This window comes from Lynx rufus, unplaced genomic scaffold (genome assembly GCF_022079265.1).
Source record: "Lynx rufus isolate CCGP_SWC_20201006 ecotype Redwood Valley unplaced genomic scaffold, mLynRuf1.p SCAF_8, whole genome shotgun sequence".
Classification (NCBI taxonomy): Eukaryota; Metazoa; Chordata; class Mammalia; order Carnivora; family Felidae; genus Lynx; species Lynx rufus.
In genome coordinates this window covers 11,336,790-11,349,223 of record NW_025814896.1, presented here as the reverse complement: position 1 = coordinate 11,349,223, position 12,434 = coordinate 11,336,790, and the positions used below count along the sequence as shown (strand labels likewise).

At 43.1% G+C, this 12,434-nt stretch overlaps 1 protein-coding gene across 4 annotated transcripts in view; it reads left to right on the top strand.

Moving 5' to 3' along the window:
* Positions 1 to 12,434, top strand: part of PTPN1 (protein tyrosine phosphatase non-receptor type 1) — a 69,074-nt gene that overhangs the window by 35,406 nt on the left and 21,234 nt on the right. For 2 of the 4 annotated variants that reach the window (XM_047069866.1, XM_047069867.1), the window contains exon 2: positions 9,336 to 9,426. In XM_047069866.1, coding sequence (XP_046925822.1) covers positions 9,336 to 9,426 — 91 coding nt within the window. The remainder of the gene's footprint in view (positions 1 to 9,335; positions 9,427 to 12,434) is intronic. The other 2 variants (XM_047069869.1, XM_047069868.1) reach the window with 1 other exon arrangement.

Genomic DNA, 12,434 nt, shown 5'->3' with positions numbered 1-12,434 from the left:
CCTTGATGGCAGGACTTTGCCTCTCTTGTTCTTCTTTATATCCTTAGTACATCCTTGTACGCACTGCCACATAATCAGTACTCAGTAGATACTTAGATGAGTTGAAGGGACTCATAGTGAATCTAAGCCTTGCTTCCTTAATCCTTACACAGAGTTCTTTGGAAAGCCATATGGAAGAGCGTGGTTACCTGCTTCCTCTCTTCCCCAAATTCTCACTTTATTTTTATGGCCTCACTGAAGAACTCATCACTTCATAGTGCTTTTAGGCATTGGTAGTGCCTGCCTTCTTCATCCTGATCCTCATAATGGTGTCTAGAAAAGCATAGTACATCTAGAAAGTATTTAGAAAATTTACTTGTTTGGCGATGATAATGCAGAAGCCTTGGTTCAGGCAACAGAAACTTGGAATATTAAAGAAATTCGTAACCAACGCTGTTCTCATTTTGATATTGTGTTTGCCTCCTGTTCACACTCCTCAATTATCCACGGGAGTATCCTAGCAATTTTATAAGCGTTGTTCTCCGTCATTTCAGAATGGGGATATTGTTTGGGTTCCTGAGGTCCCTCCCTGTGACCCCTGAGCTTAGGGAAATTAACCGGGGAGGGAGGAAGCTGGTGGTTGGCAGTCTGGTTCCCTGTAAAGGAGGGTGTGAGCCTTCCACTTTCGTGTGTCTGGCAGCTACTTGTGTCCTTACTCAACTGTAGCACTGTCCTCCAGCAGAGTGCCAGAACCCCGGGGCCTGAGTGAAGTACTTAAACTGTCCTTATGGAAAGCAGAAGGTAAACAAAACAGAAGCGAAAGTAGGTTCCGTTTTTGAGACTGTTCTCTTACAGGAATGGCTTTGTGGTTCTCAGCATTTAGAAAGATACTGGTTCCAGTGTGTTTTATTGACATCAATTACTGTAAGTCTGATTCATTTTCTGCCTATTGATTTCTGCCCAAGGTGAAAGTCATGACATTTAACAGAAAACGTAAGTGATTAAAAAAAAAAAAGTATTCTTAGGACTGTGAAAATGAAGTTTAGAGTCCGTGACACCTAAAAAAGCAGTTTTTATACCTCTTTGTTAATGATTCTATTTCATGTACAAATAACGTAAAGGTTGCAGTAGCTTCCTATAACGAACTCAGAGTGTTGTTTCGGAATTAATTTTATCTGCGTCAAAAGTTTTCAGTAGTAGAAGACCATGTCAATATGCTCTCACTAAACACAAGGTTTTCTCAAAGGTAAGATCCTTCATTTCTAAATGAGTCCTATTACTGCAGCTGGAAAATAATGTTCAGTTCTGAAACTGCTTAAGACCTTACAGAATCAAAAATAGCTATGAACCACAAATACATAAAGTGACTTTGTTCTTTTGTAAATGCCCGAGGGTCATCATCAGTGACAGCGGTCCCTTTCTATGTTTTTAAGATCTCTTACTTTAAATGGCTATGTAACCATGGAGTTGTTAAAAATTGAGTGATAATGTTAAAGCTCTGTTAAGCTCCCAAAAGATACTCTAATTTATTTTAAAGATTCTTTATCCCTAATAGTTTGCAGCTTAACCCCGACCCTGCCGTGTCTGGGTACTGACTTACTGTTCAGGTTGCCCTGTGGCCGTTCTCCTCTGTCTAAACTGCTCCTTCACGTGTCCTATTTCTCATACTCTGTTCCTCCCTCCTGGCTTTCAATTTACTCCTCCTTTGACCGTGTTCAATATAGCGTTTATTAACTGTCCGTTGAGGTTTTGTGTTTTGTTTCTGTTTTTAAATTTCATTTCTAAGATTTCTCATTTGTTCTTTCCTATCTACTTCTTCTGGTTTCATTTCTCCCTCTTTTTACTCATGACATCTTTTTAAAAAAGGATTCCTTCATTTATCCCCGATCTCAAATATGTTTATCTATGAAGTGCCTGACAGGGTGTATAATAAATTTCACGTGGGATGGACTTATTTTCTAGCCAATTTGTTGGTTTATCTTTTTCAGAACCAGTACTATTCTGTGTTTTTGGTACTGCGGCACAGTCCATTTTGAGTGGGAGGGCTTTTGTTTCCTTTGCATTCATTCTTGTTCTGTGTTGGAGCCGAGCTCTGCCTTTGTGTTTTTCTCTATATGTAATTGACCATTGTTTTGTATTCGGAGCAGAGGGTGTACATCAACACGTGGAATCTGTTCCACCTTCTCCACCAGATTGTTCCCCTAGCCAACTTCATGAAGGGTATTCCATACCCCCCATCCCTTATCCCCTTGCTGGGGGGGCGGGGGGGGGGGAGCTGGTGGTGGTTTGTAAAGCAGTTTGATTCTGCTTTTTTCCATGTCACTTCCCAGATGGACATAATTGTTCTGTTAGTGATTTGTAGCTCCATTATTTTAACCTTGCCCCAGACCAGCGTACAGAATGACCCAACACTGCCTCAGATGCTGGCAGGGATGATTTTTGTGTATCTTGCTGCCTTTTACATGCTGACCAGTTTTCCCTCCTTTCTCTGGCTCTCTTTCAGGCACCACTGAAGATTCGGAGGTGCTGGGTTTACTCTTCAGCATCTTTCTTTATCTAATACATAGTCATTTTAAAACCTAAACCAAAACAGCCTTGGTATTGGTTAGCTAAATTTTAAGCTCTTTCTTTGTTATCTAAATGTTGTAGTTTGTCCTTAAATTTAATGATACTGAGTATATGGTTTCTTGTATGTCAGTTATATAAAGGTAAATATAATAGACATTTTCCTAAGGTTTTTGTAGTAAATAATATTGTTCTAGTAACTTCCATATATAAAGAATACTGTATTGCTTTTAACTCGAAATACCTTAGATGATTTTTATATTTCTTAGAGTTATACAGAAACGCTATACTTTGTCAGACAGAAATCTTATGTTCTCCTTAATAATGAGATTGATGATTAACAAGATTTGTCCCACATGTTCCTTTGAAGATTTGGTATTTAAAATTTTAGGCTAGCACCCCCTCCCCCTGCTTCTATATATATCTCCCTGTTCAGCTGGCAGCCGCAGCAAGTGTCCAGGAAACGTACACCCCTGTATGTTCACTTACTGCATTTTAAATTCTTGCCTTTACTGTACGTCAGCATTTCCCTTCAACCTAGCTTGCTTGGTCCATCTCTGAGAGCCAGGACCTCCATAAAGTACTAGGTAACAGCTCGAAAAATCAAATTAGGCCACCGTTTGTACAGTGGGGGGAGGGGGGCATATAGATGTTGAAGGTGCTAAGGGACTTGGTAGTTTACCTCAGTCCTGGTGAGTGCACAGTACTCCTGGAGGTTTTTCTTCCTTTAGGCTTTTAAAACAGATCACTGTCAGAACCATTAAAAGCTAGCCCTTTCTGCTTTGAATCCATGTATTAGTAGCTATTCCAGTGCTATCTTATCGTAAGACTCTATGTCCCAATTGCAAAGCAAAATAATAATAATTATTATTACTCTAGTAACTTCCATTTTGTAACAGATGATTGAAAATAGGATTGGATCAGACATTTGCTAAACAACCTCCCTTTCAGGTACATCTTTGTCCCACGATGAAATGAAGCATTTGGTGTAGAAGCAAGGACTCTGATTTTTGGGAGCCTTTGGGGCCATTCGTTAATTCAGTCCACAAAATCTAGTTGAGTCCTCTGGGCCTGGGCCTGGGCCTGGGCCTGGGCCTGGGCCTGGGCTTAGGAGGGGTGGAGAGGCAAGGATCCAGGCACTTCTGTCAGACTCCCAGCTGCTGATGGATGCCATGCTGTCTACCTCGTCACATGTCAAATAGTTTGAAAGTGACTAATGCATTTTACCGTGGAGCCAGTAAGGGACACCCAGTTGTGGGACTGAAGACAAAAGGGTGTTAAAACCAAACCTATACTTAACGCAATGATGTGCTTACTATAAACACGAAACTATGTCTGCAAGGCTGGGCTGGCTTTTATGCCTGTGTGTTTTAAGATAAAAATTAGAAATCTCAAACAATGTCAGCTTTTCACCCAAGTTTTACTTCACCTAATTGGATTTGGGAGGTATTTGAATAATGGATGGTGAGCTTTCATGAGTACATACAGAAATGAATTCACTCTGGGCCCTAATTCGTTCTGTTACTGGAGCTTTCTAAGTATATGAGTCCTTCGTATTCACTGGGAGGTTATCGGTTACCTCCTTAAATGAGTGGGGCAGGATAGGAATCAAGAACTAGCCTTAGAAATTATTCAGGTAATGTTACTTTCTGTCCTGTTCCCTTCCTTGCCTCATGTAGAATTTCTGGTTCAGCAGATGTTTTGTTTATAATTTACCAAGCATTTGTAGCACAACTTTCTAGCCCAGCTCAATCATACTTTTGGAAGAATTTAATTTTTTCTCGTGAAAAATTTCATTTTCTTCATGAAAATAGTTCACTATGGAGATGATTCAGATCAATTTGAGTGCCCAGTGCCTGTATAAAATGATAATGTAATTTCAGTCATTTACCTGTAAGCTTTGACCAAACTTGAGCCTGCTTCAGTAACCCATTATCGCATTATCTCTAGGAGAGCATGAACCTTGGACATCTATTACACATGCTATTTTCTTCTGTCACATTTCTGAAATCTACACTAAGAATATGAAGTAAGCTCATGAAAAGCCACGAAAGAACTGGCTAGGAGAGGGTGAGGGTAGGTAAAGAATCTATTTGTTCTGCGTTGGTATATTTCATGAAATGAGATCCTGTCTCATTTAAAATGCTGAGGTACACTTTGATTTGGAAATGATGGCATTTCTCTTTAAGAGATGCTTCTGGAAACCTGTTCAATGGCAAGTTTTTTATTTCCCTCTTGGCTTGGCTCCCACATTTCCCCTGGCATTCAGCTTCTCATCATCCACTTTAAGGGTTTTATTTTATTTTATTTTATTTTATTTTATTTTATTTTATTTTATTTTATTTTATTTTCTCTGTGGAAATTTTACACACTTGTTAAGATTATTTAATCTCGGTCAGCATAGTAAATGATGTAAGGATATTTTACGCTAGCGATGGAAGTCTCCTTAAACTTAGTCATTAGTCAGTGTTCTGCTCTTTCTACAGCTGTTGGAAAGTTAGCTTACCTTCACTACCGTTTTACATTACAGAGATCTTATTTTGCTTTAATTCTGTGAAGGTTTTTGGTGCAGTCCATTTTACTTCCAAACTGCTGTTATCAGTTGCCTTTAACTTTAAAGGTACTTTATCACTCCTCAAGTTTAAGACTGTAATCCTGGCATTTTATTTTACTAAATGAAACATAAATGGCTTGTATTCAGAACATGCATGTATTTCCCATATGGTACTGTAATGTAGAGAAACACTTAAATGGGTATATTTTCTTATTTGTAGGTTAAAGTTGGTTAGAAAAACTTTACTGCACTTAAGATCTGTGCATTTCACTCTTATGAGTTTACCTTCATTTTAAAATCAAGTTTTTAAAAAGTATTGTATGAATACCTCTTATTTTCTCAACATCTTGACCAAATGACCAGTCCAAATTCTACTTCCTCTTCCTCTTCCTCTCTCAGGCAGCAAAACAGTATATATTAATATAATCCTTTGGCTGAATAAAATCAGTTGCCCACGGTTACTCATATCTTGGCCCTTATTTCCTCAGAGTGAATATTGGTTGGTTCAGTGGTGTAACTGTATCAGTTATTTCTTCTGTCTTTATTCAGTCGCACCAGCTGGATTGACCAAATTTTCACACACACACACACACACACACACACACACACACACACACACACCCGCCCAAGGCCGAATTCGTATCTGCTGCTAAGTGCTTCCAATTAAAGAGAACAACAAATTTGAGACTGAGATTTTTATTTCTTTGAGTTATTTGTCTGTGTTGTATAGCATTTCCCTGCAAGCTTAATTTCATCCACAAATGATGTGATGAGTGTGTTCTGCTGGGTTATTTTGCTTAATCTCGGATAGGTTTATAATCTGTAAACATGCCTTTTCAAATTATTAGTTCATTTGTAGTGTGAGTCAAAAACACCTCCCCGCCATTTTGCAGTTCTTTAAATAAGTAGAATAGCAGAATGGGGGATTTTTTTTTTTTTTAATCCAAGTTGATCTGCACGTGACCTGAGAAGTGAAAGGGGACCATAATAGGTCTGTGATAAAAGCCGTTGCTTTTTTGTCCACACCTCAGCCCATTACCGCAGTCTCTTTGCTCGAAACCATTTTCAACTCTGCTAGTCTCATTTGTCTATGTCTCCCTATTTCCAAGGAAAATGTTTATTTTCTGATTCATTCATTTAGACCTTTACACAGGCAGAGAGGATTTCATTTTCTTGAACAGCCATCCTTTCTGTTTTTTCCTCCCCTTTGCTTCCCCTTCCCCATTTTCCCAGTATCTTACACCTTTTGGTTAAAACGATATTCATTTCCATTATTTGCCTACACACATAGTCACAGGTAGCATCGTCCTGTAGTTTCCTCTTTAAAGTTTTCCTGTAGTTAATAATTGCCGTATGTACTTTGATTCGCATGGCGTTCTTTCTGCCTGTTGATTCTTCCCATACCTCTTGTAGCCTCTTGGACAGTTTTCCACCAGGTCAGTCAGCACTGGCCAGTAGGAATGCACCCCACATGTATAATTTCACCCTTTCTAGTGGCAAAAAGGTAAAAAGAAGATGAGATTAATAGTAGTTCATTTAGCCCAGGATGTCCAAAATGTTGTTTTAACGAACACCACTGAAAATATTTACGATACTTTAGTTTCCTTTTTGAATACTGTCATCAAAATCTGATGTGCATGCACTTCAGACTGCTACTACTTACATGCTCTCAGGAGCCACATGCAGGAAGTGGCTGCTGTAGTGGACAGAGCAATTTCAGCTGATTTCTTGGTTTTAGTTTTTGTCTTAGAGGCTTTTGTACTGGACAGACACCTCCATTCTCTTGGATTGTTTGGTCTCTGGGCCTGACACACACAGCTGTCATCTTAGGAACTCCTTCTGCTTTTCTTGATTGGATTCCCTATTTCCTGGATTTCAGGTCTTCTCCTTATTTTTCTCTGGTGGTTTCATTCAGTCATGGTGGGTACAGTGGACAAAGGCATGTCATTGACCCATTCAGTCTCTCGAGTCACACTGCTCCAGTCTGGCCCCCTTGCTCCGAGGTCTGGTATATACTCGTCATCCTGCGAACACCTCCCTCCACAGTTTCTTTGGAAATTTCCTTTGCCTTTGCTCTTGTGTCAGGTTTTTGGTTGTTTTTTGTTTTTTCTTTACTACATCTTCTATTTTTCTCTTTCTTGGTTTATTTCTTCCCTCACATGGAAGACCTGATGCTCAGTGGATTGCTGAGGACCAGAAGCATGGGTGGTAAGGTGTTTGACATCTTGCCTCTGTGCAATGTTTTTATTACACCTTCTCACTTGATGACAGTTGGGCTGGATATAGAATTCTAGGTTGGAGATCATTTTGCTTCAGATTCTAAAGGCATTGCTCCATTGCTGTCTCGCTTTCAGTGTTCTGGCGAAGTCTGAAGTCATTCTGATGACCTTATCCTTTGAAAGTGCATTATTTTTTCTTTTCAGGGACTTACAGGACATTTTCTTTGAGAGATTCTGGAATCACGTATTAATGTGCCTAGTATAGATCTGTTCTCATTATGATGAACACTTGATAGGTCTGAAGATTTCCTTGAACTATTCGTTTTGGTTTTTTTTTCTTTGTATTTTGTTTTGCCTAGTTTTCTCTCGGGGGTTTTTGGGGGATAGGTGGTGCTTTACTTTCTGGGAGGATTTTCTTCTACCTTTACCTAACATCTTGTTCTTAATTCATGGATACAATATCTTTTCTTATCTTACTGAATATATTCATCTCTTTTTTAAAGTTTGTTTTCTCTGCAGTTTATTTCTTCCAAGGGGCTTTTTTCCCTGTCATTTTTCTTGTAAATCTCTTTGATATTAGAGGCTTTCCTCTTAAATCTTAGAATCAGTGGTTGTCTGTGCGTGATGAAGAGTCGGGGCTCACAGGGCAGATTCAGAGCTCTGACGGGTGGAAGGGGCTCATCATCCCTGACCCAGGCGCGAGCCCTCTAGCGGGGCTGTTGATTGGTTGTTGGTTATGTGCCCTGGTGATAGTATCTTCCGGTCCTTCCTCTTGTCTGCTCACATCACCTAGAAAGCACTCTGCCTCCTGATTTACATCCTCCAAGAAATGATTCTCCAGGGTTCTGTGGTGCGTGGTGGCAGTCACCCAGCAGCACGGAAGGGGTGCGGCGGGGATGGTGGAGATCCCTTTCTTCCCAGACGGCCCCAGCCCCGAGCCCTGTGGCGAATCCCATCCTTCCATCCAGAGGCGGCACTTCTGAGCCTCTGCAGGAGTCTGTGCTGGAAACCAGGGTGGTTCTCTGCTTTTCCCCATTGCTGGCTTGTGATCGAGCTTTCTCAGACCTGCCAGCTACTAAGAAGATTCCCAGCTTCCAAAATTCTGTTGTTGCTGTCTTCTCTTGTTCTCCCTTGTGAGTTTGTCTTTTTTTTTTTTTAATTGTAGTGAAATATACTAACAAAATTTACCATTGTAACCATTCTTAGGTATACGGTTTAGTGGCAGTAAGTACGTTTACATTGTTGTATGAGCTTATCTTTTAATAATCATAAAATACAAGTTAAGAAGAAAAGATTTCTAAATGGGAGTATAGTGGTGTTTTGGGAAAGCAAAATTAGATGTGTGTGATCAGCAGGAGGCATACTTTGGGTCTTCTGTCACTCCAGACGCTTGCTGTTAATCAAGACACTTTCTCTTTCTGACCCGTTTGGTATAATGGGATTTGTCTGTCTCCTGGGAAAGCAATCGAATAGTTGTTGGCATAAAGGTGCATTTTATCTGCCCTCAATACTTGTAGCTTTACGCAAGGTTACAGATGGAACTCCCAGGCATGACGTTCAAGGCTCTCCGCGATCTGGCCTACCCACCCACGTGCTCCAGCCGTCTGTCGTTGCTCCCGCCAGCCCACTCACTGTTCCTTGCAGAAGATGTGCACTCCAGCCTTCGCTGGGCTGGATGTTCCCGAGCGAAATGCACCCCCTCCCCTCACCGCCCCACTCCTTTGCATCTCCCTGCTGTCTTCCGCGTCTTTCCAGCTCCCAGCCCCACGCCTTCCTCCCACTGTGGCCGTGTGGTTGTTCCTCTTCTGTTTTCCTCTCATGACCTTGTACGTGCCTCTGAATTATCACCTTGCATTTCCCACACTGCCCAGCTCTCTTTGATGTGTGTTTCTCTACTGGGTCTTCTCAGTGCCTGGCACATAGCCCATGCTCGGTCAAATGTCTGGATGGATTCCTGGTGCCAGAGAGTTCAAAAGAGAACTCTTTATCTTTTTCTTTTCCTTTTTTTTTCTTTGTAGGATATCCGACACGAAGCCAGTGATTTCCCATGTAGAGTGGCCAAGCTTCCTAAGAACAAAAACCGAAACAGGTACAGAGATGTCAGTCCCTGTAAGTATTCACATCGCCATTACCAGTCTCACTGCTTCCACTGCGTCGGCTTCTCAGTCAGGACCCCTTGAGCCCCAGGGTTTGGCAACAGATTGACAGCAGTAGAGGTTTATGACTTGATTGTTTCCTATTATAAAGGCATTGGAGACTTCTAGTAATGGTTCATTTTTTCCACGATTGTAGAAGGAGTAAGATTTCAGTTTCTGGAAAATGCAGCTGAGTTCAAAGCACTGTTTTTAGCTTTGACTATTTTTATGATGAATCCTTTTCCTACCAGCTGAAGCAGAGTAGAGTAGGCACAATATAACCTTTTCTGGATGACTCAGCAACAGCGTTATTAGACCCCGAGTGAGCGTCATATTGAACTGTGACGACGCCCCGCCCAGGCATTAAGGAGCCGGAGCGGCGGTCCCCCTCCACTGAAGACAGCTCTGCTCCTCAAGTCCCACCCCTACCGCCAGCACCGGTCTTCTAGCCCTTTCTTGCCATTAGCTCTCATTGTGCCTGCCGGCCTCTGACAACCTCCGCCTTCGGAGTGACCGGCTCTGAATCTGCTGCTCTCTCAAAAGGAAAGAACGAACCATGTTAGAATTTGGGTAAAGCGAGAAAAACTGGAGCTGAGTAAAGAGCACGACCTTTGCCATTTCCTCTAGGCCCCACAGAACCTTTTGACTCCCCTCTAGGGTTTTTAGACCCTGTCCGTCAGGGAGGGTTGTAGCTGCCACCGTCCCCCGTGGCGGTCCCTTCCATCTGCCAGGGACACGGACGACTCCGGCCGTCATCCCTCACACTGGCATTTCCCGCATGCCTGCGAAGTCACGCCTGCCCCGTGGCAGTGGGTGCCGCCGCTCAGTGCTTTCCAGGGGAGTTGGCAGCCCTCCCCCACCCCGCCCCCCAATTGTACAGCAGCAGGTTCCGGGGAGGGGAGCGGAGGTGCGCCTAGGCTGGCACCAGGCGGTCCGCCTGTGAGCGCTGCCCTGGTTCCCTGCCCAGGGGTGCGTCTCAGCCTGCCGCCTACAAGCCGTGTGGCTTCGGGCGAATGGTTCCCTTCTCTGGTCTTCAGTAAAGCAGGAGCCGCGCGGATCTCAGGACTCCGTGAAGGTGAACTAGAATAGCATGAGCCGCTTAGCTCCGTGTCTCACTCATAAAGGCTGGCTGCAGTCGAGGCGGTTGTTAACGGGTGAGCAGAAGGTGCACGCCAGGGGCGTCTGCAGTGGAGGACGTCAGGTGGCACGTGACTGCGCTCCAGCACCCGACACTCTTGGCTAAGCATGTCGCGGCCGTGGCACCTAGTGGGGTTTATTAAAGAAACAACGCTCTCCTCCGGTGACGGTGCTGTGAGGTCCTGGCCGGCTGCGCCGCGTTTCACAGAACAGTCCTGTTGGCATCCTTCACGCGGAGCGAGGACACCTACCCCCCCCCCCCCCAGCTTTGCTCTGCGGTAGGGAGTAATGTCGTCTTAATGCCCCTCTTCTGCTTTCTCCTCAGGACTCCTCTAAATGGATTCCTGAGCCAGTTTTCCACAGAGAAAACACAGCATTTGAAATATTCTTCCCGGGAAACAACTCGCAGCTTTTTTACCCCAGTGTCCCTCCCAATTTTTCTCTTTTTCCCCCACCTCCACTATCCAGCAGGACAGATAATTGGCTTTTTAGGGCCATGGGGGATCGGGGGAGAATGAGTCAAGGTAGAAAGTGACCTTGTCGTCTGTCTTCCGTTTGGCAACTTTGGGAAAGCCCCAGCAGCTCTCAGAGGAGTTGTTTTTCCAGGGTCACCCGGTGCTGTGGGAGCCCAGTCTTCTAACCCACCAAGGAGTTGTATGGTCTCATAGCCTTTTGGGGAATCTTTTATCTCCATGACTTAAATACTACCGAACAACTATCCCAAGTTGTATTACTCCTCTCTGATGAGAAACATTCTTCCAAGTGGTGGCTAATTTTTCAAAACATTTCTTAGAAATCCTTTAAAAATTTTTTTAATGTTTATTTAATCTTGAGAGAGAGAGAGTACGTGAGCAAGGGAGGGGCAGAGAGAGAGGGAGACAGAGGATCTGTGCTGACAGCAGAAATCCTGATGCAGGACTCAAACTCCCAAACCGTGAGGTCACGACCTGAGCCGAAGTTGAACCCTTAACCGATTGCCCCCCGCCAGGCACCCCTTCTTTGAAATCTTTTACAACCAAAAGCCCCAAACCATGTGTCCCTGTTAACTTGTCCTTTCCCATTGGGCTAGGGAAGAAAAGATAGTATTCATGAGCGGTCACCTGAGTTCATCATCCCTTGTGTCAAACCAGAAATAAAAATGCCCACCTGCTCTTGTTAGTTGCACTGGCAGGATAAGGAAAGTGGCCTCAGGGAAGCACTGCTTTTGGGACAAAGTCAAGGTAAAAGGGGGAAAACGTGGCCATGTGTTTTCAGTAACCTGGGGCAGAATTTCCAAATGAGAATTTCTTTTTAAAAACCATCCTGGGGGGCGCCTGGGGGGCTCAGTCAGTTGCACATTGGACTCTTGGTTTTGGCTCGGTCGTGATCCTGGGGTTGTAGGATCAGGCCCTGTGTCAGGCTCCGTGCTGTGCATGGAGCCTGCTTGGGATTCATTCTCTCTCTCTCTCTCTCTCTCTCTCCCCCCCTCCCTCTCCCCCTCTTTGCCTTCTCTCCCCCCCCCCCCCCGCAGAAAAGAAAAATTAAATGAGAAAAAAACCTATTCTGACAATTACATTTAATGTACCTTCAGAGTTTTGGATTCAGGGTTTAGTTTTTCCAGTGAAAAACTCTCTTTTAAATGTCTTTGGTCATGACGGTTTCTGAATTTGAAATATTTAGAATCACTTGAGTATATGTTACACTTGAAACTTAAAAGAAACAAAAACAAAAAACCTTATATGAAGGAATTAAAGATAACACTTTTCACACCACTATATATTTAGGTCATTTTCATCTTCAATCCATTAGACACAGGGTAGGTGGAGATAACGATCATAAATCCTACCAACTGTAGCTCATTGTACC